Here is a 25,600-nt window from a genome sequence, read left to right on the forward strand (position 1 = left end):
AAAACTGCTTAAAAACTAAAATACCTGGTTGTGAGGAACGGCCTCCCATTCTCTCCAAGCACTAATGGACAGAAAGAGAAGCTGGAAGGAGGGGAGGAAAAAATGTATTTATATCCATAGGTATGTAAGCAAAACTTTTAACTTGAAGACTTGATTTAGTTTTTATCCATTTTTTAGGAATCTTATAAAACTGGCACAAAGCCACACAAACCCAGCAGTTCCTCAGCATCGATCCTGCTTCCCAGTGTCTTGCTCCTGGCACACGTGGTCACTACACCCTGATGGGCACGTTGCCTTCTTCCCCCAAAAATGGAGGATATTTAGGACTTAAAAAGCACCCACAGGATTATTTTTGCAAGAGCTATAACCCAGTCCACTTTGTGAATGTTTTCATAATCAGCAGCTCTGAAAAATTCCCCTCTTGATGTTTTCTCTTCTCAAGTTAAATTGACTCTTCCCACCAAGGCAGGAATGGTTTCTTCCCAAATTTGGGGCTGGAATCTTGAAGACAGGGCTAAAAGATAGGGAGTCTTTAATAAAGACAGCCTACTACAAAATCCCTACCCTGGTATTTCTCACCACATGGGTTTGCAACATGCAAAGGAGTCAAACCATGAAGAGCTCCCAGTTTCCAACCCCAAACCTCCCAGTTCGTGTTTGCAAGAACTAAAGGAACAAGAAATGATGCAGCTCCATCTTACCTCCCACCATGGAGAACTCCTGGGGTGCCAGCACACCAGTTCAGCCACTTGGCTTTGTGCAAAGAATCTGTCACACCAGCTAAAAGCTCCAATGTCATTGAGACGTGGGGTTACAAAAATGTGGAAGTTGAGCAACTTCACTTTTCTTATTTAAATTATCACAAGACAGGAAATTATGCACCTGCCTTTTCTGGAACTGTTGAGCTAAAAAAAGTAAGGCAGGTTCAGTTTAGACTGGCTTAAAAGTCAGGTTCTGAGCCCCAAAGAACACGGGTTTTTTGCTGTGGTATTGAAAAGTGGAGAAAATTCACTTTTCCCCCACTGAGAATTGCAGCAATTCTTAAAGAAGTGGGTACTGGGCACCCCCCACCCTGCTCACTGCAGTTCATGTACTAAATAAATCACTGCCCAGCACACAAAGGATGAACTTATACAGGTCAGTGCTGGGCTCAGCTGGGATATTTGAGTTGTAACAAAATCCTGCAGGGAAAAATTTCCTACAGAAACCAAATGGAAGAGGTTTATTCTGTGTGTTTTATCATAATAGACATGGAATTATTTCTCTTGATGCACAAGGAAAAAACCAAACCAACAGGGTTTTTTTTTTTCCTATGAAAATCCAGAAAAATCCCACCCTCTAAACTCACCCATTTCCCTGTTTTAAGCTTAATACTGAAGTCATGTTTTCCGGTAGCTTTTGACATATTTCCTGCCAGATCACTCTTTTCCCAGAACCAAAACACTTTCATCACTACACAAAGCTTTGTTGTGAAAAAAGGGGTTTTCAGCTCATTTTGAGAACAAGGACATTCTTTCAGAGCCCCTCCAAGCCCAGGACCAGGTCAATGGCAGCACAAATCACCGATTTTAGAACACGTCTGCAATGACAGCAGGTATCTGTGGGTTGTTATCACAGAGAATCCTAACCCAGAGATCAGTTTGAGCACCAGAATTTGTCTCTGTGAAGTTGTGTGATCCCTGCAAGCCTTCATGACCACACCAGGAATCCAACCCACGCTGTGCCTGCAACTAATCCCCCACTCTAAACAGCAGTGGTGGGTGTGACCCATCCAGCGACTTCAAACACAACCAGGCAACGACTGTTGGTAGTGAAACAGGGCACAGGGGTTGGGGTTGGTTTGTTTAATGATGGTTTAGACTCATAGTTTCCACCAGCAATGTATTGAGACGTGTCAGTGGGCTCAGACGGGGTCACACTGCTGCATGTGCACCCTTGGACAGCGCCTTCAGGTCCAAGATGCACTTGGCAATGCTCTCCTTCTGCTGCAAGAGAGGGGGAAACAGCTGTCAGCAGACATGTCAAGCAAAACAGAATTTTAGTGCATTTTAGATAATCCTTTTTCACGCCCCTGAGTTATAGATTTAAAGGGATGTAACGAAATCAGAGATTACATCCAACTAAGGACCTGCACTAAAGCAGGAATGGAAATCGTGGAATCTCAGAATGGTTTGGGTTCAGAGGGAGCTTAAAGCTCATCCAGTTCCATCCCTGCTGTGGGCAGGGACATCTTCCACTGGCCCAGGTTGCTCCAAGTCCTGTCCAACCTGGCCTTGGACACTTCCAGGAATGGGGCAGCCACAGCTGCTCTGGGTAACAAAAGCACACAGTGCTGGGAACATGTTTTCATTTTTTTGTTCTGTGTCTTTCCTTAAAAGCAAGGACACCCAGAGGCCACCTGCAGACCTTGATCTGCCAAGGTCCTACACAGAGAACTTTGAGTCCCCTGCCCTCTGAGCTGCACATCTCATCACAGCTCAGCTCTGAGCTGCAGCAACAAATGCTACACACAATCCCAGTTTAAATCTCAGCAACATAAGCACCTGGTACCCAGGAACTGGGCTCCTTAGCTCTTCCTCAGCAGCAGGAATGTGCTGCAGCCACATTTGGAAGTCACCCAAGGACACCCATCATCTCCTGGCTTAAATGAGAATCCCTTGTAGCAAATCTTTGTACAGACTAAAACGTAAAGCAGATAAAATCCAGCAAATACCTGTTGGGGTGTGATGCTCTGAATAACGTTCTTCTCCACCCACTGAATCATGTAATCCTGTTCCTTCTGCCTCTTTAGGGTCTGCAGGGCCACTTGGTAGTCGAGCCTCTTCTTCACCTCGTTGTACACCATCATCATCCTCTCCCGGTAGTTGGCTTCCAGCAGCATCGCAACGTTATTCTGCACAAGCAGATGGAGGCAGGAGGTTAATGTCTGGCAAGAACACAAAGCAGCAGCAGAACATGTTCTGTAGCAAAAGGGACAGAATCACACAATGGTTTGACTGGAAGACACCTTAAAGATCATCCACTTCTACCCCCCTGCCATGAGCAGGGACACCTTCCACTAGCCCAGGTTGCTCCAAGCCCTGTCCAACCTGGCCTGGAACACTTCAGGGATGGGGCAGCCACAGCTTCTCTGGGCAACCTGTGCCAGGGCCTCCCCACCCTCCTTCCTAATCTCTAATCTAACCGTTCCCTCGGTTTGAAGCCATTCCCCCTTGTCCTGTCACTATCTGCAATATAAAAACTCCTTCTCCCTCCTTTGGAGTCTCTGGGTCAGGTGGTGGAAGTGGCCCTGTGTGCAACACACAGACAGCAAACGGTTTGTAACTTGTTGGGAGTACAAGAGGCTCCCAGATTGGGCAGGGCAGGCTGCAGGGGGGAGGGCACCAGAGCTGGCACCACGTACCCTCTTTGCATCAAAGAGGTAAGAGCGGCCCTCAACCCGCCACTGCTCCTTCTTCTCCTCCTCAATGGCCTTCTGCAGACCCTCGATGGCCTCGTTCTTCACAGCCAGAGCTTTGGCCATCTTCTCCTGGAAGAAGCAGCAAGAAACACCCTTCAGAATGAAAGTCAGGCCGAAGGAAAACAATCTGCAATTAACTTCTGGAATGGTGCAATAATCAGGCATTGGAATGGGCTGCCCAGAGAGGTGGTGGATTCACCATCCCTGGAGATTTTTAAACGCAGACTGGACGTGGCACTGAGTGCCATGATCTAGTAAATGGACTGGATTTGGACCAAGGGTTGGACTTGATGATCTCGGAGGTCTTTCCCAACCCAATCGATTCTCTGATTCTATGATTCTATTCTAATAAGATTTGAGAAATGTCTGTGTGAACTGCCCTGCGCCAGGGCTGAGGTTCAAGGGTGGCAAAGCAGAGTTAGGGTTCAAAATCACAGAATCCCAGAAAGGGCTGGGTTGAAAGGGACCTTAAAGCTCATCTCATTCCACTCCCTGCCACGGGCAGGGACACCTTCCACCAGCCCAGGTTGCTCCAAGCCCCATCCAACCTGGCCTTGGTCACTTCCAGGGCTCCAGGGGCAGCCACAGCTTCTCTGGGCAACCTGTGCCAGGGCCTCCCCACCCTCACACTTCTCCCTAATATCCACCCATCCCTGCCCTCTGCCAGTTTGAAGCCGTTTATACTTTAACAAAACCACTCCTTATTAACTACTACAAAGTCAGATTCTGGGTTTTTTGTTACCTCGTTAAGTTTGTCAGCAAAAGCTGCCACATCAGGCCCGAATTTCTTGATGGCATAAATGATGACTGACAATATACAAGCAGCTGCCACTGTCTCGTGGTTAACAACATAGATTTCCTTGGAAAGGAGGTAAAGCACGAGGCCAGTTCCCAGCATGTAGGGCCCTAAAGAAAAAAAATAAAGCAGCATTATTTGTACAAGTCTGTGGACAGAACTACATAACTAAAAATGGTAAAAGCAATGTAGGAAAGTTAAAACCTGTATTAGTAAATAGTAAAATAGCCTATATTAACCTGTGACTCCTGTTTTAGGGTAGAGAAACTGGAAAAACTCCTCGGGGATCAAACCATGACGAACTTCTCCTCCTTTCTCAGGTAGAGGTGGCAAAGGAGCCAAACTCTGCTGAGTTGTGTGTACTTGTCTTGTGGCGTGCAGCACACTATAAACAACAACAAAAAGTTTCAATTATGGCTCTTATTAAAAAAACCAGACACAAATAATCCCCAAAACCACTCTCAAATGAGGCTCAAAGAGATTTCCAATTAAATAAGCAGGTACCAGGTGAGGCACTAGAATAGATTCTCCAGAGAAGCTGTGGCTGCCCCATCCTTGGAAGCATCCAAGGTCAGGTTGGACGGGCCTTGGATAGTGGAAGGTGTCCCTGCCCATGGCAGGGGGTGGAATGAGATGAGCTTTAAAATCCCTGCCCACCCAAACTATTCTGTGATTCGATGAAATTGCCGTTTATTGGACGCACCTCCTTCCAGGAAGTGGGTGGGACTAAATAACCTCCAGAGGTCCCTATTTTACACTCATAGAGCGTTAATAAGAAAAATGAAGACAAACCCCCAGAATAACGTTGTTTAAGCACAAACAGAGGCTGGTTTCCGAGAGGCTCCCACAGTACTCACCCCACGGCCACGGGCGGCGGCGGCAGCGCCCTCAGCGCGGCGGGGGCTGGGGGGACAAGAGGGCACAGAGCGCGTCAGGGCAGAGCCCGGCCAAACACAGCACCAACCCCCCGCCCGCCACTCCCGGCCACTCACCGGCGCGGAGGACGAGGCGGGAGAGCATGGCCGGAGCGGGAAAGCAGCGGGAATCCCCGGGAAAGCAGCGGGAAGAGCGGCGGGACGCGACCCCTCGTCCCGGTGACCGCCCGGCCGCCCCAGCGCTGAGATGGCGGCGGAGGAACTCTCGCGAGAGTTGCGCTCAGAGGCAGGGCGGGGAGGCGGGCGCTCTCGCGAGAGGAGGCGGCGGCGGGAGACACGTGTGGGGGGCGCCGCCGGCTCCGCTGCCGCTCCCGCCATGGAGGAGCCGCCGCTCCCGCCGCTCCGGCAGCTCCCCACGGCCCCCTCGGGGGACGCGGCGGCTCCACCGGCCCCCGTAGACGGCGAGCCCGCGCCCGCGGCCGGCCCCGAGTGGAACATCCCGCCCAACGCGCCCGCCTGCATGGAGCGGCACCTGGAGCGCGCGCGGTACCGCGCAGGTAACGGGGCGGGGGGAGGCAGCGGCCTGAGGGGTGTCCGGGGTGTCCCAGACGGTCCCCTCACGGCTCCCTTGGTGCGTCTCTCGTTGTCTTTCTCCCGCAGACGGGGCCCTGCTGCTCGGCGCGTCCGGGCTGAACGGGCGCTGCTGGGCCGGGTCGCTGTGGGTGTTCGCCGACCCCCGGCGCGCCCCCAGCGAGGGGTTCTGCACGGCCGGCGTGCAGACGGAGGCGGGGGTGGCCGACCTGTGCTGGCTGGCGGACAGGGGCATCCTGGTGGCCTCCGACTCCGGTAAGCAACAGGGATTCCCCCCCCCTTCCCCCCTGTTCCCCATCCTTTGCTGAGGTGTGTCCCCTCTCCCGCTGAGGTGGGTGTCACCCGCCCCTCCACGGACGCGGGTGACATCCCTGCTTCGCAGAGGTGGGTGACACCCTTCCCTTCACTGAGGTGGGTGACACCCTCCCCTTCACTGAGGTGGGTGACACCCTCCCCTTCACTGAGGTGGGTGACCCTCTTCCCATCTCATGGGTGGGTTTTTCTTACCTTTTCACTATGATGGGTGTTCCCTTCCCCTTCATTGAGGTGTCCCCTCCTTCCCCTTCTCTGAGGTGGTTGATCACTTGCCCCTGCCTTCACTGAGGTGGGTGACATCCCTCCTCCCCCGAGCTGGGTGTCCCCTCACTTCCCCTTCATTGAGGTGGGTGTTGCCTTCCCCTTCTCTGAAGTGAGTGACATCCCCAGTTCACTGAGATGGGTGACCCTCTCCCTGTCTCATGGAGATGTTTTCACTGTAGTGGGCGTCCCCTTCCTCTTATCTGAAGTGGGTGTCTCTTACCCTTTCGCTGGAGTGGGTGTGCCCTCCCTTCACTGAAGTGGGTGTCATAGGTGGGTATCCCTTCCCCTTTCACTGAGCTGAGTGTCCCCCCACACCCCCCAGGTGCCGTGGAGCTGTGGGAGCTGGAGGAGAACGAGACCCTCATCGTGAACAAGTTCTGTAAATACGAGCATGATGACATTGCCACGTCGGTGTCGGTCCTGGCTGGCAGCACCCAGGCTGTCAGCGGGGGCAGGGACTTCTGGTGAGTGTCCCCAGCCTGGTGAGTGCCCCCAGCCTGGTGTCCAGTGCCCCAGGGCTGGTGCTGGGTGCTGACTGCTCGCTCTTGTCCACAGTGTGAAGGTCTGGGACATCCCAGAGCAGACTGTGCTGCACTCCTACAGAGGTGAGTTCCAAACCACCCCATTGCCCTGCTCCTCCTGGCCCCTCACCTCCTGCTGCAGGCTGAGCTTCCTCCTGCAGCATCTCCAGTGACCTCCCACCTGCCAAACCTCACTCAGGGCTGTGACTGTATATTTGGTAGTCTGTGAAGTTTCTGCTATAGTTTTATTTTGTAGTCTGTTGTTCATTTCTCCCCACGGAACAAATGCTGTAAGGTTTAGTTTGCCTTGCATCCCTGAAGTGTATTTTAGAGTATTTCTTCTGCACTGAAATCTCTTCCCCTGAGCCATATTTGTTTTGAACAACAGTCCATTTGAGATGCTGGTGTCATCATCTCTGGAACAGCAGAGACCATACTTCAGAATCATAGAATCACAGGATGGTTTGGGTTGGAAGGGACTTTAAAGCTCATCTCATTCCACCCCCTGCGATGGGTAGGGACACCTTCCACTAGCCCAGGTTGCTCCAAGCCCCCTCCAACCTGGCCTGGGACACTTCCAGGGATCCAGGTGCAGCCACAGCTTCTCTGGGCAACCTGTGCCAGGGCCTCTCCACCCTCACAGGGAAGAATTTCTTCCATATATCACATCTAACCCTTCCCTCTGTTAGCTTGAAACCATTGCCCCTTGTCCTGTCACTGTCTGCCCATAGAAAAAGTCCCTCTCCCTCATTTTTCCAAGCCCCCTTCCATCACACTTTGATCCTGTCTGGAGAGGTTCCCTCAAGCTCAGCTGTGTCACAGGGACCTGTGGTTGGGTTTGGCAGCTCATTGCTTTGGTAGGAAGCAGTTGGCTGTTGCTGAGTGGAAGTTGCTGGGTGTCTGGGCATAAACTGTTCTTAGTTACACTGCTGACCCTTCAGAGGTCCTTGGGAATACACAGGAAAGTTGGATACAATCTCTGAGGCTCTTTATCCTTTTGTGCTTTGGTAGCTCACTCGGCAGCAGTGACATGTGTGGCTTCCTGTCCTGGTAAGGACACTGTGTTCCTGTCCTGTGCTGAGGTAAAGCTCACTCTGTTGTCTAAATCTCCCTGATAAAAACGAGATTTAATTTTAGTTATTTACAGTTCAATGCACTTAGAAATTACCTCTTGTGTTACAAGCTGCATACCTGAGTTAGTAGAGTATTCCAGTTTGATAATCAGCTTACCAAGCTGATTCCACAGGTCTGTATTGAATTTTGGGAGCTCCTAGTTCTGTCCTGGGTGTGATTGAAGGCTACAGTTAATGGCAGCATCATTTTAACCCAAAGGAAGAGGAGGGGGTGGTTTTGACTGGAGATCAGCAGCAGTTCTGTAGTGAATGTGAGTTTATGCCACAAAGACATTGTAAAACCCTTTTTATTCCCTTTGGATTTATAGGACAACAGAACTTTACTCTGGGACACCAGATGCCCTAAACCAGCTACCCGAATTGGTATGTCTCTGTACACACTCACTGCTTGTGCATGAGCTTGTGTTGGAAGAAATAAATTATTTTATACCTGACTTCTGTGTCTAACTCCCAATCTAGTGATGTGATCCTAGAAAAGCCTGTTAAAACCTAAGGAGGTCTAACACTGTCACAGAAGTATGATAAGCTTAAAATACTTGTCTTAGTGCTGTAGAAGTGCTAAATGAGATAGGACAAAGATATTCTTATTCTGACTCTTTCCACACTCATCCCAATTTCTTCCCTTGCAGTTTGCAGTGCCTGTAATTACCTCCCTACCTCAATCATGTGGCATCCACAGAAAAGTGACATCTTTGTTTTGGGTAAGAACCTTCCCTTTCACCAGGCAGGTCAAGCTCTTTTGTTTTCACAGTGACCATTTTGCTCATAACTTCCTTCTCCCTCTGCTCAAGGTGATGAAAGTGGAACAGTTGCACTAGTAGACACAAAGAATCCTGACTCTGCCCTCAGTGCCACCGTGCACGCCCGGAGCATCACGGGCTTTGCATTCTCTGCACACAGGTACAGTCTGATCCACTGCTGGAGAACATGTGACTGCATCCCCTGGAAAACCTGATTATTTTTGGGGGGGTAAAACAAAAAAGAAAGTACTAGTTGTCTTCTTATCAAGAAGATTGTAACAAAGAATAGAGTAAACCAAACCACATCTCGCTGTGGGGATCTTTCTAATTACAGCCACCTCTGATTAGAGAAGGATCACTTGTTTTCTGACTCTACTAAAATATTCTCAGTGCACTGACAAGCTGCCAAACAATGATGAAAATATTTTTGTAAGATTTTGTGCCTCTTAATTCACTGTACCTGGGTGAGGATCACCAGGAATCCTACTTTTCATAAGTTTATCCCTAACAACTCGTGTATTTGACTGTTCTAAGCATGATTTCATCTCTGTCCTCCAGTTCACCCTTACTGGCTTCAATCAGTGAAGACTGTTCAGTTGCTGTTCTTGACTCAGACCTCTCAGAGGTGTAAGTACAGGCAGAACATGTTCACTCTTGTGGCTGTCTTACTGTCTTCTCAAGTTAATTATTTATCTGTAGAATCCCAGAGTGATTTGGGTTGGAAGGGACCTTAAAAATCACCTCATTCTACCCCTGCCATGGGCAGGGACACCTTCCACTAGCCCAGGTTGCTCCAAGCCCTGTCCAACCTGGCCTTGAACACTTCCAGGAATGGGGAGTCCACAACCTCTCTGGGCAGCCTGGAGGTGAAAATATTCCTAAATGGGGGAGCATCATCCAAAAAAACCCAACCCTAGCAGTTAGGAATTGCAGAAGCCCATAAACTCTCAGTGTTTCCTGGCTAATGGAATGTTGGTGTTTTCCAGGTTCAGAAACCGTTCTCATCGAGACTTTGTTAAAGGCTTATCCTGGTCTCCTTCAGACGATGCCTTGCTCACTACAGTTGGATGGGATCATCAGGTTTTACATCACACTGTCCCTGTACCAACTGGTGAAGCTTCTGGAGTCAACTGTGTAAAAGAATAGTTTTATAAACTCATGGTCCAAGTTCCTTCCTGGCATCACTTTGATTCTGCTGAAGTCAAAGGTGTGTGTGAACCTGAGCGGGGATGGTCTGTTGTCTGCCTTGAGGCTTGTGGCTCAGAAGGTTCCTGTAGTAATTTTGAATTAGGCCAGAGTTAGTTACAAACCAAGCTTTGCCCTCTCCTCAGGAGTGCTTCTGTAATATGACTTCAGTTTTACCCAGAGGAAAAAAAATATTTGCTTCAGGTACAGAGGAGACTTGGAGAGATGGGGAATTAGGTGTAATGAAAAATAAACTAAGTCAAAGAGACTTGAATCCTCCCTCAGTTCTCCAAACCACCCATGGCATTAACAGAAACATTTTCTGAGGAGGTTAACAAACACCTCCTCTCAGGTGGGTGTGAGAGCCTTGCCCTTGAGCAAAGTTCTTTGCTCTGAAATTTAATTCTTCCAGTGGAATGGGAAGACATGTTCTAATTCAAAGACTAGAAGGGTTCCAGTGTTGTCCTTAATGCAGCCCTTGGTTTAGAGCATTGGGCTTCAGTACCAGTGTGGATCCTGTGCTGAGCACTGCTTGTGCACTGGTGTCAACACCTGTGCTTGGTGTGAGGAGTCCTGTACACTGTAAAATGAGGCTCCCAGCTGTAGCCCTGTAATTAAACACCTTTGTGATGGTGCTGAAATCCTGGGACCTGTGATGCTCAGCTCCAGGGCCAGTTAAAGGGACTGAAAGCCAGAAGTGAGCAGTTGCTGTGCTGTTTGACACCATATTTCATCTCCTCTGGGCTGAAGGCGACTTACTCAAAGATAAGACCTGTGAACAAAAGGTTTCTGTGAGGGAAAAACTGGACTAAGGACTTCAGTTGTCATTTGCTTGCTCCTGTAACAGGCTCTGCTTAGTGATAAACCAGACTCCTCGTGCACTTGTGATGAGTGACTTTTGTGCCAGCGACTGAGGGGACAGAACACTCCCATAATCCCCAAAACAGACTCCACATAATCCCTAGAGGTGTTTTTTTGTCATATATCACATCCATTTCTAACTAAACTGTTTCCCTGGAACATATTTAACTGAAAAAAAAAAGTCATTGCTCTGCATGAATTGCTGCTGCTCTAGATATGGCTTGGTCTGGCCTAGTATCTCCTAGACAGAATTAAGCAAGTCCTGACTAATGGAACAAAAATACTGTTGAAATGAATGTTACCACTGGTTCTTTAGCATGATAGCAACACTTAAATGTACACTGCTTCCAGTGTTTATCCCTGCATACACATAGGTTTAGTTGTGCAAAGCCCACACTTAATTTTTAGGCAGACTAAGCTTTCCCAGGCTCTGGACTTTTCTCACAGTCTTTGTAAACCTCACCTGCTGCTTCTTTAACTCCCATGTCATACAGGTGTTTACAGAGCAAACCTCCTGTTCTAGAGCAGTGTATGACAAAGGAAAAGGTAAATGATGATAAAAACTGACACATTTCCTCAAAAAAATCCCCTTTGAACCACAAAGTCCCCTGTTGGGGACCTCTGATGCTGTACTGAAACAGGTCTTGTGCTGGTTCTGAAAAAGTTGTCTTGGAAGATGGTTTTTAAATAAATCATAGTTTTCATTTGTAACTGGGTTTAAAGTTTCACTGGGCCAGTTCTGTAGCACTGAAGAGCCAGCTGAGATCATTCACACTGTTGAAGTTGTGGTTTCAGTCCCTGATATTAAAACTGTTCTCAAATAAATGATCACTGTATTCCTGTTTAATGCCAGGGTACTACAATTCTTCAGCACTAGGTCAAGGCAGGCTCTGTGCCCTGCATGTTTTCAGGAAGCTTTTCTTCCCAAAACTCTGCCTTGGGTTTCCACTGTGCACAGCTAAACAGAAAAGTTTTAAATGTCAAACATCCAGTTCCTCCTATTGCCACACATAAGCAAAACACAGCAAAAAAGAACCATGGTGGATGGTGAAATCTATATGGACAGCAGGTCATTCCTGATATATTAATTCTGGATTTAGAATTAAAGACCAAAAGAAAGTAAGTGCTTTTAGCAGCTGGCAGATGTTTGTTGTGCCACAGGATGGCAGCAGCTGCCCTCGACAAGGGGTGAGGCAGCACCTCCCTAACTCTGCACATTGCATTAAAGAGTATCTCCTTTTAGGTTTTTTTACCATTTATATTTGGGTTTTTTCACTATCATAAGAAAGGCACAGAAGAGCAACAGTTGAAGAGTCACTCCTGTTGTGCAGCTTGGCTTGGAGCTGATTGTACTGCTGGGAGCAAGGCTGGAGTAAACAGGCACATGGACACTGAGACAGCAGGGCACAAACACCAGCAATCCCACATCAGTCCCTGTAGACTTTGCAGCTTTCTGCAAAGGAATTAGAGGGAATTCTCTGGGGTTTGGGGTTTGCTCAGCTGTCCCTGCACTCTGTCAGGTCTGGGGATGCTCATGTAAATAGGTTGTGGCTCAAGTAAAGGCTTCAATGTACACATGGCACACTTCAGGGGGAGCCTGGCTCTGCAGCCAGGGCTGGATGAAAGAGAGGAGCATGCAAATAAGTTTAATTTTGAGGAGTGGAGGGAACAAGCCACACTCTGAAGACGAGCCTTTGTGTTGCTGCTTGCCTTGCTCACCGTGCTTTCAATTTGAAGCACAACATTCCAGTTGGGACTTGTTACAAGTATGTGAGTTTCGTTCCTAATGAAAAGCTCAAACCTAAGAACTATTTATAGAAGCTGCACAAGCTCCTCTCTCTGCCAGCCTGCCCAGCCAGCTGGATGTGAGTGACAGGGCTCCTGGGGCTTAGCTGCCCATTCATGCCTTGGCTGGGCTTCTAAAAACACCAAAATGGCCACAGGGGTTATATCAGCTGCTCAGGAGAAATTGGACCAAGCCCTGGCTAAGCTGGAATTCAAATTGTTGCTGAGCTATGTTTTCCTGTCCTTTTAATCTGACGTGCAAAGATCTCAATCTTACAGCACACACCCCACTTAAAACAACGCTGAAAAAAAGTCAGACCACACGTGTGATAAAACAACACGTCCAGAAATATTTAATGCAAGAAGGTTGGTGTTCAATGGCACTCATAAATAAGAGACTTTGTTCAACACTTTACAACTAAAGCTCTGTTATACTCCATTAGCTGGTGCTTTTGGGGAAGAGGCAGCTGCAGGGGATAATTTCAGTTGTATCATGACTCAAATGACCAAACTGCATCAGAGAGGGTTGAAGTGAGAGTAATTCCACTGCCAGGCTTCAGGGTTGCTCTCAGCACTGCCTGGGCTGTGAGGCACTTTGCTCCATTACTACCCCTTAGGGTTTTTTGCTTCTTCATCTCCTGTTGCTGAATTTACACAGGGAACCAGCTGGGGAGGAGCAGGGACAGAAATCCGAGTACAGTTTATCCACGTACCTGACAGAGTCACCTGCCCCAGGAAGGGGGAGCTCTTCCCCGTCCCTGCAGCCCTCGCTCTTCATCAGAGACTTCCCTTTGTCCCCAAGTGCTGTGGCTGCCAACAGCTCTGACAGTGGCTCCTTTGTCACACAGTTCCCAACGGCCCGACAGAAATGTCCTGGTTGTTACTGAAACACTAGAATGCCGAATGCATTGAAAATGCATTCAAAAGAAGCAGGGATAGCCCAAAGTGTCTGAAGAATAGGAGAGTTCCACTGCTTAAAACGTGTGCTAACCAGTTTTACAACTGGGAGCAGAGTCCAGCCTGAGTTAGTGACAGCTCAGTCCACTGTGCATTCCCAGAATGGGTGTTCTGGAATGAATAATGGCTGATTTATAAGGCTGGTTTACATTATCATGCTTCTAATAGTTAATTTATACAAATATGTCTGCTAGGAATGAGACACTCCATGCTCTGTGACATCATCTAACAACTCCATCTGAATTGTGTGTCTGGGTTGAAATAGTAAATGTGACATTGGAGTGTCACATTTTGCTCTAAAAACTTGAGGATATGCTCAAATTTAGAATTCATGAGGTGGAAAAGTGCACACCCCCCACACTTCTCCAGACCTACAGTGGGCAAAAATCAATCTTGGAGGCCCAAAATCTCCCAACGAGCCTTTAAATTTAAAACTGCTTTTGAGAACTAACTTGCAGTTGTACTTTTTTCAAAATAATAAATTATCAGGAAGAAAAAAATTAGGTTGCAATATTATCAGAGAAGCTTCTTTGTTTTCTTTCAAGTTTAACTGGTGAAGCTTCGTCCAGTACCAAAACATGACCCTGAAGCCACTCAAGCCACAGTTTTACTTCCACAGATCATTAAGAATCCTCAAGATACTCCTTGCATGGAGAAACTTCCATGTTTTGGGGTGGGGGTTATTCCACATGACACCTGACACACTTCAATATCCACAGAGTTACTCCAGAATCTCTTTTCTCCATAAACATTTTTTTTTTAAACCAACACCCAGATATTTAAAGCCAATTATTTCAATGTTGGCTGCGGTGAGCATTGGAAATCTTCCAAGTCACTGCGACTTACTGGCATAAAATGCCCTTTAAATTAGCTATTAGACTGATTATGGTATTTGCATTTTCATTTTATTCACAGCAAAGTAAAGTTCAGAATACTTTGAAGCTGCTGCAGTATCTGAAAGGGCTGTTAAATCACTGGGTAAAACTGGAAATAACATAGAATGCCAATGACAGGACATGAATATCAAGATAACTTTTGAGAATTCCACCATGAAGGAATATTTATCACTGAATTCCAGTTGAATTGTAGAGCAAAATCTGCTTACAGGCACATGTAGAGGTGTGTGCCAGGCAGGATAAGCTGGAGTGGAACTAATTTATAGCATTGAAAATAGAAAGTGCTTTCCATAAAAATAGACTAATGTCTCAAAGTGCTTTTAGTTTGTCAGTGATTAGACAACATTCTCTACAAGTTTTTACAGTTATCTTACAGAGATTTTCAGCAAGTTTACCTACGAGGAAGAGCTTTTATTTCTAGTTTCAGGAAGCTGGTTATTCAAAGCTTTGGTCAGCTATTGTGAGACCGCACTGCTCGCTCTGGAGTATAAAATACCTTTTATGTTTAAGGCTTCTTGTATCTCCCACCCTCTGCACAGCCACAACCAGCTCCTTCAGAGGCAGCAGCAGGAAGCAGGCACAGGCACATCCAGCACCTATGGAAGCAGTGGGAGCCAGCTCCCTCAGGGATGTCACTGCAGCCACCCCACACAAGGACTGTAACTACCCTACATCACGCTGAAATTTGGCTTCTTAGTCCCCAAATCGGGCAAACTAAAGCAGAGCAGTTTATAAGGATGCTGTGGCTGAACTTTTAGGTGTGGGGGTTACATGGGTACGAAGTGCCAAGAGACCCCTCAGGGGAAGCACCACCAGCACAGCACCTTGGCAAGTCACTGGCACCCACCAGCTGAAAAGAAAAGAAGGATTGTTCCACGTCCTAAGTCTCCAAAGGGCTTTAGAGCCGTCCATCCAGGCCTCACAGTCTCCTTCCACGAGGAATAATTGCCAACAGAGACATTTCCAGTGACCAAAAGGCACAGCAAAGCAAGGCCCCTGCTCCCAAAGCTGCTCCCTGGAAGAGGAGGACAGGCCCTGACAGCCAGGAGCTGTTTTAAGGCATCAGCATAATTGATTTGCTCCAGGCTGTTGAAGGAGGTGGGGATGGAAGAGGTCAGGATCTGGACATCCTAAACTCTCTTTCTATCCCATTGGCCTCACACTCTTATTTTAATCCCCCTACCCTGAGCTATACACTGGCTTGCTTCCATAATGCACATCTCCCAGTTGGTTTCTCCCTACTCCCAAGCACATTGGAGTTAAACCAACTCAAAAAAAAACCAATCCCAAACCAACTTCTCCAGTGTTGATGCTCTTCAAAGAGAACTAAGGACGCTCTTTGGCTTTCTTAGACAACCTATCAGGCTGCAATTCTGAAAATAATCCAAGGGGAAAATGGGGAAAAAGGCAAACCACGTTTGCTCAGGTAATAAAGCAGCGGCCTGTCTGCAGTAACTTACTCTCCATGACAGTCTTTTGAGACAAAAGTCTGAGCCCCAGGGTCATCCCCCACCTTCTCCAGCAGCAGTTTCAAGCAGCACGTTTGCTGGCTGGGTTGGGACCGTCCCTGGGGCCCATGGAGAAGGAAAGGACCATGCCAGGCACCTTCTCCTCCCTTCCCAGCCGGGTGCAGGTGGCAGAGCAGCCCTGGGCACGAGCCTACCGGTGGCTGCTCTGGTAGGCGTAGGAGATGGGCTGGCGTGTCCCGGGCCTGACCGTGAAGGTGTTGGTGGGTCCGCCGTACTGGGGGCTGCCGTGGGCAGGTCTGCAGGGAAAACAGAGGGAAAGTCACTGAAAGCCAAGGAAAACCTTTGGTTTTAGTCAGGATTGCGATTATGTATTTTATTCTTGTTCTAGGGGAGCAGGGTGATTTTTGTGGCTTCGTGTCTCCAGCCAGTGATGTAGGGAGGAGGGGGAGATGGGCACCCACTGGGACCATCTGGGAGCAAGGTCACAGCTGGGACTAGAGAGGAGCCATGGACAGTTGTGAGGTGGCGGGAGGAGATCCCAGCTGGCAGCGAGCGCATGAGCCAAGGGGCAACGACTTCTCTGGAGCCAAATCCAAGGGACACCGAGGACAGGGAAGGGTCAGCTGAGGGGGACACACGTACCTGCTGGCTGCCAGCACGCCGGCGGGCGAGAAATCCCCGTTCTGCCCCTTGTACTTGGCGTCGGCCCCGGCGCTCCCGTACACCGCGGCTTTCCCAGCAGCATCCACGGACGGGCGCCTGCCCTGCACCCCCGAGGGGCCGTTCCTGAGGGCAGGGCCCAGGCGGCGGGACCCCTCCCCACCCACGGCGCTGAACCCCCCGGGGCCGTAGGAGGAGAGGGTGCCCGTGGCCCGGGGGGCTGCGGCTGCCCGGGGGTAGGAGCTGTCGGGCTCGGACACGTACAGGCGCTTCTTGATCAGCGGGCGGGGGTTCGGATCGCGGCCGGAGTAGCCGCTGGAGCTGCTGTAATCCGGGAACTGGGGCGTCAAGTCGCCGTTCCTCCGGCTCTTCTCCGAGGGCAGCGGGGCTGGCGCCTCGTGGTTGCCCCCGTAGCGGCCCCCGTAGCCAGGCCACCTGAAGTACCGTGGCTCCTCCGTGCCCCGGCTGCAGTCGGGGAAACTGGGGCACTTGCGGTTCTCCTCCCGGCTCAGGAGGGGACCCTCGTCCGCCTCGTTGCTGAATTCGGGGGGTGGGGGGATAATCCCGTAGTCCAGCGCCGTCTCCCCGTTCTCCTCCTCCCTGGGCACTGCGTGGCGGGATGGGCTGGGCTGGTTTGGCTGCCCTGAGTCCAGGAGGCCCCGGAGCAGGCTGGAGGCAGCAGCTCGTCGGTGCCCGGGCAGGCCGGGGGGCTGTGCTTCGCCCACCGCCCGCACATCCCGGCCCTGGTCCGAGGAGCTGGAGAAGGAGGGAGGTTTGCTCCATCCAGACCCTGCTGAACCTGCTGCAGACGGCCGGGGCACCACGGTGAAGGAGTAGGGCTTGGACTCGTGGCGGAAGAAGCTGGTGGAGGTGGTGTCTGATGAGGCACTGCTGAGTTTCAGGGGTGGCTTCGCCCGCAGTGCAGACCCCACATCCCCGCCCTGGCGGCCCCGCTGGGCGCGCTGCCGGGCTGCCAACAGCAGGGCCATGGGGGAACCCCGCTCCACCCGCTCCCCCGTCACCGGGTGGATCAGCACCTCCTCCTGCCCCGCTCCAGAGGTGCCCGGGGGGCTCCTGGCCGAGCTCCCGGGGCTGGGTGGCTCAGCTGAGCCTGGGGCAGGGGGAGGCTCGGCTGAGCTGGCCCCAGCCCGGTGCACTTTGTACTGGAACACGGCCGTGCTGGGCTGTGGTGCCGGGCTCTCTGAGGAGGAGATGGGGGGCGAGGGGGAGGTGGGAGCAGGGGGCTCCTTTGCTGGTCCCTGAGGTGGGTCTGGGGGTCTCAGGCTGCTGTTGAGGGACCCAGGAGCAGGGATCAAGTCCTCTGTGGCCTTGCCAGTGGCAGAAGCGGGATGGTCCTCATGATCTGTCTCATCCTTCTCCACAGCAGCCACTGGTGCTGGAAGCGGGCTCGGGACTGGCTTTGGCAGCAGCGAGTCACCTGCTTCAGGGGGACCCTTCTTTAGGTCAGGGGGGCTCTTTCTCTCATGTGGGGTGCTGATGCCATTCTCAGTGCCCTGCTTCTGGCCCCCGAGCCCTGGGGCAGGTTTCCCCTCTTTCTTCAGGGACAGCACAGCCTCCAGCTCGTTCCTGATCGTCATCACGCTGCGGGTGTGAGTGGCAGGGCTGCTCTCTGAAGCAGTGACCGTCGTGCTGGGAGAGCCCCCGTTGGTGCTGGGGGGGCTGCTGGGGACCTCCTTCTTCTCGCTGCCCCCTCCCTTAGATAACCCCGTGTCCTTCCCAGCAGATTGGGGCTCACTGACAGCGGGCTCCCGGCTGCCAGCACGGCTGGTCCTGCTGTCCATGGGCTGGGAAGCAGGGGGCTTCTCCATGGGCCTCTCCTCCCTGCGCGGGGAGCGCAGCAGGGCCGACAGCTCGTGCCGCAGCTGGTTCAGGTTGTTGGCATCCTTCCAGTCATCCTCGCAGGTCGGGTAGTCTGGAGGGGGCAGATCCAGGTCGTTGGCAGTGAGAGGCTCAGGTTTTGGAGGGGAGTCTCTCCCGGTTGTTTTCAGCGGGGGAGTCTTCTCCGCCTCGGGCAGAGGGGACCGGCGGCCGGTGGGACTCACCCCTTGGCTGAGCCCTGGGCCCGGCTTGGGGCTCAGGGGCGGGGGGGTCAGCACAGCCGGCTTCGTGGCAGGTTTCCTTTGCTCAGTTTCTCCCCCCCCACGAGCCTTGGCCGCGGGTCTGATGGTGAAGCAGGGCGGGAGGGGGGGCCGGGTGTGCGGCTGCCTTGGGAAGGGCTCCTGCCGGACCGGCTGGTTCTCCTGCACGGGGATGGAGGAGGAGCGGGCCGGGGCCGGCGGGGGCACCTTGAAGGACCTGGGGAACGTGAGGTGGGGCTCGGGGCAGTGCTTGGGCTGCAGGCTCTCCTTGGGGCTGGGGGCAGCGGGCACCCCGGGCTCGGCAGGGCGGAGGGGCCCCTCGGTGTCCGCCTGCCTCGTGTTCAGCACCGTCTCGGATTTCCACTTGGAGATGCCGGAGGTGAAGGGCGCCGGGTCCTGGATGAGCAGCGAGGCACCCGGTGGGGCTGGGGGTATGAAGTCTGGAGGAGCTGGTGTGCTGGGGGAGGACAGGGCAGAGGCTGGAGGTGGCGGAGCTGCCACGGCAGGAGGGGGTGGCACCAGCTCGGGTGGCGGAGGCGGCGGTGGCGGCAGCACTTCGGGGGGTGGAGGGACTGGCGAGGCAGGAGGGGGTGGCACAGGCGCCGGTGCTGTTGGAGGGGGCGGTGGGGGTACTGATGGTGGTGGGGGGATGTCTTCATCCAGGTCATCCCCCTCCAGAGCCTGTGGGCGCAGGTCCCCCACGGAGCTGTACATCCGGTAGTTGCCATTGATCCGGGAGCCAGAGCCTGGGAAAAAGAGCGAGAGCACAGCGGTGTGAGCACCTTCTCCACCAGCACTGCCTTGGCCAGTGGTCCCCCCAGAGAGCCAGCCTCTTGCTCAGCTTGTTTAAGGTCACTATGCCTCACCCTTTGGAAATTAATTCATTTCCAATGGCTTCAAAAAATAATTAATAGTAGGCTCTATTTTGGCAGGGAACTCTCAGGGGCAGACTGTCTGCTCCAGAGCTCCAGCCACACACACTTCCTGCCCCGAGGGCACAGCCCTGCTGAGCACTTTGTGCTGGCCAGGACTCTGCAGAGAAGATCCCTTACCAAGAGCTGCTTTTTCCTCAAAGTCTTCTGGCACTGAGGGCGTTGGCACAGCCACCCCATGGGATTCTTGGGCATTCTGTAAGAGTTAAAAAACCAGAGCTGTTAGTTTTACACCCAGGGTATCAGAGAGAAGGGCTGACAAGCAGCTGGTTATTTGTCCACACAAACAGGGGCCTGATGGATCTTCCCAAGACACGGAGGTGTCTGTGGAAGCTGCTGTTGAGAGGTGAGTCAAGTGATGAAGGCTGCACAAGCCATGGCCACAGTTCCCTGTGGTCAGGTGCAGAGGGGCTGGAGAGGAGCATGGCTATTTACATCCCACCTCAGAGCTCCCCAGCCCACCAGCAGCAGCACTGGCTTCTCACCATCCATGTACCAAGCACATTGAACAGCTCCCATGGGTTCTGTGGGTCTTGCTCTCCAGTAAGCACTGCCAGCTCACACCACAGCCACACACACGCCCCACGCTGCAGTCACAGACAGACCTCCAGCTTTTTGGGAGACTGGCACCAGCAGATCTGAACACCCCGGGGAAAACTGCTACTTGTGTGGTTTGTGTTCCACTCTCAATTACTCCCTTCACATTCGTGCTGAAAACTCAGCAGTGCCTTTAGCTGGCACAGGACTGTGCAATTCAGCAGCCCACACATCTGTGGGGATGCCTCCAGTGAGGGCACTTTGGGTAATTACAGCCACCCAGCATGAGAGATCCAGGCAGGCTGACTCACCCCGAGAGCTGATCAGGGCTCCACCTCACACACCTGCCAGGAGCAGAAAGCCTCTCCTTCCCCCAGTGACTCACTGCTGGGACTGCTCTGAGGGACCTGCAGTGGCTCAGGAATGTCCATTAATGCTCCCATGTGCAAACCCAGACTGGTGCTGGGTCAGGCACAGGCACAAGTGAGGCAGTGGCTGGACTGTCACACACCAGCAGTGGGAGAGACCGAGTCCTGGGGACAATTTTGGGTGCTACAAAGATATAAAACTATTAGAGTGTCCAAAGCAGGGACACGAAAATGGTGTGGGGTCTGAAGGGGCCATATGAGGAGCAGCTGAGGTCACTTGGTCTGTTCAGCTGGAGAAGAGACTGAAGGGAGACTCATTGGAGGCTGCAGCTCCTCACAAGGGGCAGCTCCAATCTCTGCTCTCTGTGAGCAGTGACAGGACCCAAGGGAACAGCTGGAGCTGTGTCAGAGCAGGGTTAGATTGGATATCAGGGAAAGATTCTTCCCCTGGAGGGTGGTTGGGCACTGAACAGGCTCCCCGGGGCAGTGGGCACAGCCCCAAGGCTGCCAGAGCTCAAGGAGTGTTTGGACAACTTTCCCAGAGACAGGGTGGGATTTTGGGGTGTCCTGTGCAGGGTCAGGAGCTGGACTCAATGATCCCTGTGGGTCCCTTCCAGCTCAGGATAGTCTATGATTCCATGCAGTGACACTCTGAGCAGCAGAAACTCGAAGACAAAACAGGCAGTGGTTGGGGACATCCCGTCCCATTCCCAGGCTCCAGGTCCACCCTGTTGCACTCCTGCTCCCCTCAGGCAGCTGTTTGCATGATTAACAGCCCTTGACAAAGGAAACATTATCCTGCCATCAGCCTGCCCCTCTCCCTGAGTGGTTTCCTGCACACAAAAGCCTGGATAATGATTGAGCCCCTGCCCTTTGCCTTTCACTGCCACTATCACCATTTTTACATCAGGCTGCTACGGGATTCCAAAGTCTCCTTGAGCAAAGGTCAAGTTGAGTTTATTCATCCAGCCCCTTCCAGGCTCAGACAGCACGTTAAGGTTTCACACAGCCCTGCTGTGGAGAGCTCAGGAGATGCCTGATGGGCAGAGCTGATTTAACAGCAGCAGCCTGGGCTCCTGCAGAAGAGCCCTGGAATGCTCCAGCTTTGGACAAAACAATAAGAAAATACACATATTTCACTTGCCACATCCATCACCCTGCAGATGACCAAAGATCCTCTACAACCACACGGGAATGAGCCAGCTACTGGTGAGCCAGGAGTGACTGAGTGGGAATTTCACATTCCTGGGATTGCAGGATGGATCAGAGAACATTTTGCTGATGGAGAAGCCAAGGTCTGCTGTGGCAAAAGTGGCAAAACACCAGGCTAGGTGGGCCTTGTATCTAATATCTAGCTATATATCTATCTTTTTATATATATTTATACATATATATGTATCTTTTATAGAGACTTATATATTTTATATATATAAAATCTGAGACCTCTTTACTGGTCCTAAAGATACAGGACAAGGTAGAAGAAAGATCCTTAACTTCAACTGAAACCCAGAGGGAAGGCCAAGGCCAACAGAGGTATTTCAAGAGCCAGTAATGACACTGTCCAGAGTAATGAGATATCAAAAACTACAAAGAAAAAAAACCCCAGCAGCTCCCATTTGCTATGGAAATCCATTGCTGCCAGAGCACACCGAGGATACCTGCTCATTTACAGGGCAACAAAGATGTCTGAGCACTGAATTCAAAGCAGAATATGCATCACATGTTTGGAGAGGAGTGGAAAGGGACTGACAGTCGGAAGAGAGCTATGCAAAGCTGGAGGAAACAGTCTGCACTTCATAAATGAAGTGGTAATTTTGGACATGCCATTTCAAACTGGGCAAGCCTGTTTCACACCAAAAACTTCTGTTAGCAGTTGCTAACGCTCAGCATCTCTCTGAAAAAAAAAAACAAAACACCCATCCCCACGTCATGAGCTGGCTCCTGAAATGGAAAGCATCCCCAGTACCCTGACAGAGTCTCCAGAGATGGCTGGGAAGATTGTTCCCTGCCTTTGCTCGGGGTGTGACCAGCCCTGCAAACCTCCAGCTGATTCAGAGCAGGCTCAGGGTGCTGGGCCAGGAACCTGCATTTCCAGTTCGTGGTACCCGGCTCGGATTTGTGCAGGGGGAGCTTTCACTGGAAACACCAGGGATCACTTTTCATCCTTGGAACACAGCAAGATGTCCCCAGTTATGAGAAATAAAATAAGGGGTTTTTATATGTGAAGTTGCAAGGTATCCAACTTCCAAACTGGACTGGGTACCAGGGTCTTTTTAAATATAAAGTTCCTAAAACTAAAAATCTTTCTGGGGCACTTGGCAAATTCTGAACATAGGGGTTTCTTTTTCTCTCTGGGCTAAGAACAAAGGAAACCCATCATTTTTCACAGAGGACGCCAATTGGAAGGAAGGGAAAGCCCCTTTTCAGAGAAAAAGAAACCTTTTTAGGCAAAAATGAATATATTAAACTTATCTGAAAAAGGGTGGGGTTTTGTAAAACTATAAAATGCATGAGATTTAAACCCAAGGGGTCTTTCACCCTGAAAACTTGGTGAGAGGAAGACCCAGCATGCTGAATAAATTCTTCCTTGTTGATACAGTTTCTTTGTTCCATGAGTTTATGCCATCTTTCTAAATTTAAAAGAGAATTTTTTTCCCACCCAGTGAAGGGAGCCTGCTTGTCCTCGTGGTCCCTGCTCTCTCAGGACTCTTCCCACCCATTAAATGAACAAGATTTGAGGTTGCCTGTTAAAAAGACCACCCCAAAATAACAACTGCTGAGCACCCTGGGCTCTCAGGGAGGCCGAGGATTCCTCCAGATTCCTCCAGAAATGAACTCCTTGTTTCTGAGCCAGGGAAGTTTGGTGTTTAGCTGGAGGAATTTATTCCCCCAGGATGCCAAAGCCCTGCCTGCACATGCAGTGCTGGGGAAGGCAGCAGGTCAGGGGGATGTGGTGGGACCCCCTCCTCCTGCAATCCTTGGAGTGGGACAGCCAAAGGTGATCCACAGGGAAGGAAAGTGCTCCACGTGGGAAGAGCTGCCAGGTGCAGAGGCACAGGGAGCTGCAGGGCAGGGTGTGTTCATCCTCCTGACTCACTGAGTTGCTCCTCAGAGGGGGGGTGGGAGGAAAGGGTTAAGGCAGGAGCTGCAGAACAGCCCAGTGCAGGTATGGACGTGGTCTGTGCCAGATCAAATCATAATCAAACCTCGTTAAAATAGTGCAAACACCACCCAGAACAGGCTGGTCCTTAAAAATATGGCTTATTCCTGCTAATTTCTTCAGTTAAACCTGTCACTGTCAGAAGAGAAGCTCAGGTTTGTGAGGGACCCTCACAAGGACAAAAGAGCCCCAGGGTTGGCTGTGCTCTTGTGGGCACCAAGGCTTGGGTGACAGCCCTCAGGATTTATCCCAGGGGCATTCCAGCTGTTAATTCCTCTACCACACACACTTCCACTAGCAAAGCATTTGAAAGCTCTAAAAAAATGCAAAAGGCCAACTGCACCTAAAAATCATGCTGATATAGTCACACCTCCAAACCTGTGCTGCTGGAGAGGAGTTTTTCAGGCACAGTCCTATGGTTACTTGTCCTGGATCCCAGATGAGGTTTTTCACCTGCTGGGAATCTTTTGCAAGGCATCACAGAGGGAACAACCCCTTTGTAACCCCATAACTTCCCAATTATGCTTTCAAATAAATAAATAAACTCCCCTCCTGCTTCGTTTTTCAGATAACACCAGCACAACCCCATGAACACCTGATTGTATCACCATTTTCTGCTGAAGGTGATGGCTGCTCTGAAGGACAGGGATGCACAGGGAAAACCATCCCTTGCTCTCAGAGAGGATCTCCCCACCAAGACCAAAGGCTTTGAAGTGTTCTCCTGTCTCCACTGACTGAGGGTATCAATTCAGATTCAGCTCCTGCCATCTCCAGAATCGCTCTGAGCAACCTGGTCTAGCGGTTTTAGGTTCCTTCCAGCCCAAACCATTCCATGATTCTGTGAATCCTGCTCCTCACTGTGCTCTTTAGGGAATAAGACCCCTGGAAAGGTCTGGTGCATGGGGGAGGAGAGCTTGCTCAGCACACACAGCAGTGGAATCTCAAAGCCAGCCACAAGCAAGTGTGGTTTCTGGAGTTAAAGCCACCCCCAGGCCCTCTGGTCTGGCTGTGTTGGCCCCTTGCTGCTCCAGTCCCTGCATCCAGCTGCTGCTGGAGCACTGGGAGCTCTTCAGGGAATGGGTTTGTTCATACAGAGATTGAAAAAAATCACCCCCTGCACACCTGGAGCATCATCTCCTTGTTCCTCTGCTGCAACAGGACACAGCTCTGCTCTTGCTGTCTCCAGCAAGATGCCTGATTCCAGGAGAGATACTGCCAGCAGTGGTTGGATAAACTGCAGTGCAAGCCTGATCTATCATCTACATGCTCAGCAATTTTTTTTTTAATTGAAAATGCAAGTCTGATGATGCTCACGCCTCTCCCCCGAGTACCTCGCCTGTGTCCAACACGAGCCTTGAACTCACATCACCTCTTAATCCCTCCTCTCCAGTGTTATTACAGAGTGGTTTTGCTTTTCATTTATTCTCTCCCCTGGGGTAGAAGATGAGAGCAGCAGCCAGCCCAGCTGGTTCTGGGCACCAGTTCCACCACGGTGTTGCAATGAATCCCAGCAGTGAGCTGGGTACTCACCAGGGGTAGGAAAGTCAGCAGCGGCCGGACCCTGGGACGAGGTTTAAGTGTTGCTGTGCCAGAGTCTGTCACTGTCCCAAAGCGATTGTCACCGTAATACACCTCGATCACATCACCTGAGGGGAAGAGAGGACTGTTAGCAGCCAGCACTGTGATTGGGAAACAGGGCAAACAGCGCTGGACAGCACTGGATTTTAAAAAGCGCTCTGAAGAATTTGCTGCATCAGCTCCCAGGAACGTGCAGAACCCACCAGATTCTGAGCAGAATTTGGGGTTTTTTTTGAGGGGGGTTGGGTTGAAGACAGAGGGAGAAAGGTCCCAGGTGTGCAGGACAGGCCCTGACAACCCTGTCACACACCTGCATGGCACAGAGAGTCCTCCCAGAGCTCTGGATGATGGAATTGAGTGAGCCCAGGAATTGAGTGAGCCCAGGAACTGAGTGAGCCCAGGAACTGAGTGAGCCCAG

The 25,600-nt window shown here is 51.2% G+C and overlaps 3 protein-coding genes across 3 annotated transcripts in view; 1 reads left to right on the forward strand and 2 right to left on the reverse strand.

The window, feature by feature from the left end:
• Positions 1-1,829: 1,829 nt before the first annotated feature.
• On the reverse strand, positions 1,830-5,388 carry ATP5PB (ATP synthase peripheral stalk-membrane subunit b). Its single transcript, XM_027659736.1, has 7 exons — positions 5,249-5,388; positions 5,114-5,159; positions 4,496-4,641; positions 4,203-4,366; positions 3,404-3,529; positions 2,714-2,893; positions 1,830-1,985 (listed from the first exon to the last, which is right to left on the reverse strand). The coding sequence occupies exons 1-7, from the start codon at positions 5,274-5,276 to the stop codon at positions 1,914-1,916; spliced, it is 762 nt and encodes a 253-aa protein (XP_027515537.1). The 5' UTR covers positions 5,277-5,388; the 3' UTR covers positions 1,830-1,913.
• An 87-nt stretch (positions 5,389-5,475) lies between these two features.
• Positions 5,476-11,569, forward strand: WDR77 (WD repeat domain 77). The gene is made up of 10 exons (XM_027659735.1): positions 5,476-5,688; positions 5,792-5,977; positions 6,624-6,765; positions 6,857-6,906; positions 7,834-7,904; positions 8,264-8,318; positions 8,585-8,656; positions 8,747-8,855; positions 9,254-9,322; positions 9,682-11,569. Exons 1-10 carry the CDS (start codon positions 5,508-5,510, stop codon positions 9,839-9,841), a joined length of 1,095 nt encoding a protein of 364 aa, XP_027515536.1. The 5' UTR covers positions 5,476-5,507; the 3' UTR covers positions 9,842-11,569.
• A 1,584-nt stretch (positions 11,570-13,153) lies between these two features.
• Positions 13,154-25,600, reverse strand: part of CUNH6orf132 (chromosome unknown C6orf132 homolog) — a 16,702-nt gene continuing 4,255 nt past the window's right edge. The window contains exons 2-5 of the mRNA XM_027659733.1: positions 25,135-25,250; positions 19,660-19,735; positions 16,491-19,353; positions 13,154-16,144 (exon numbers count right to left, since the gene is read on the reverse strand). Coding sequence (XP_027515534.1) covers positions 16,039-16,144; positions 16,491-19,353; positions 19,660-19,735; positions 25,135-25,250 — 3,161 coding nt within the window. The 3' untranslated portion in view covers positions 13,154-16,038. The remainder of the gene's footprint in view (positions 16,145-16,490; positions 19,354-19,659; positions 19,736-25,134; positions 25,251-25,600) is intronic.

The sequence above is a fragment of the Corapipo altera genome, unplaced genomic scaffold (assembly GCF_003945725.1).
Source record: "Corapipo altera isolate COAL_440 unplaced genomic scaffold, ASM394572v1 77b, whole genome shotgun sequence".
NCBI lineage: Eukaryota > Metazoa > Chordata > Aves > Passeriformes > Pipridae > Corapipo > Corapipo altera.

Bases quoted from the DNA above. Each gene is read 5' to 3' on its own strand.
- ATP5PB (XM_027659736.1), bottom strand. From the start codon at position 5,276: ATGCTCTCCCGCCTCGTCCTCCGCGCCG. The intron at 4,367-4,495 runs GTTAATATAGGC...TTTTTTCTTTAG, and splicing joins CCCTAAAACAGGAGTCACAG to GGCCCTACATGCTGGGAACT. The intron at 2,894-3,403 runs GTACGTGGTGCC...CTGCTTGTGCAG, and splicing joins ACCTCTTTGATGCAAAGAGG to AATAACGTTGCGATGCTGCT.
- WDR77 (XM_027659735.1), top strand. From the start codon at position 5,508: ATGGAGGAGCCGCCGCTCCCGCCGCTCCGGCAGCTCCCCACGGCCCCC. The intron at 5,978-6,623 runs GTAAGCAACAGG...CACACCCCCCAG, and splicing joins CCTGGTGGCCTCCGACTCCG to GTGCCGTGGAGCTGTGGGAG. The intron at 6,766-6,856 runs GTGAGTGTCCCC...TCTTGTCCACAG, and splicing joins AGCGGGGGCAGGGACTTCTG to TGTGAAGGTCTGGGACATCC.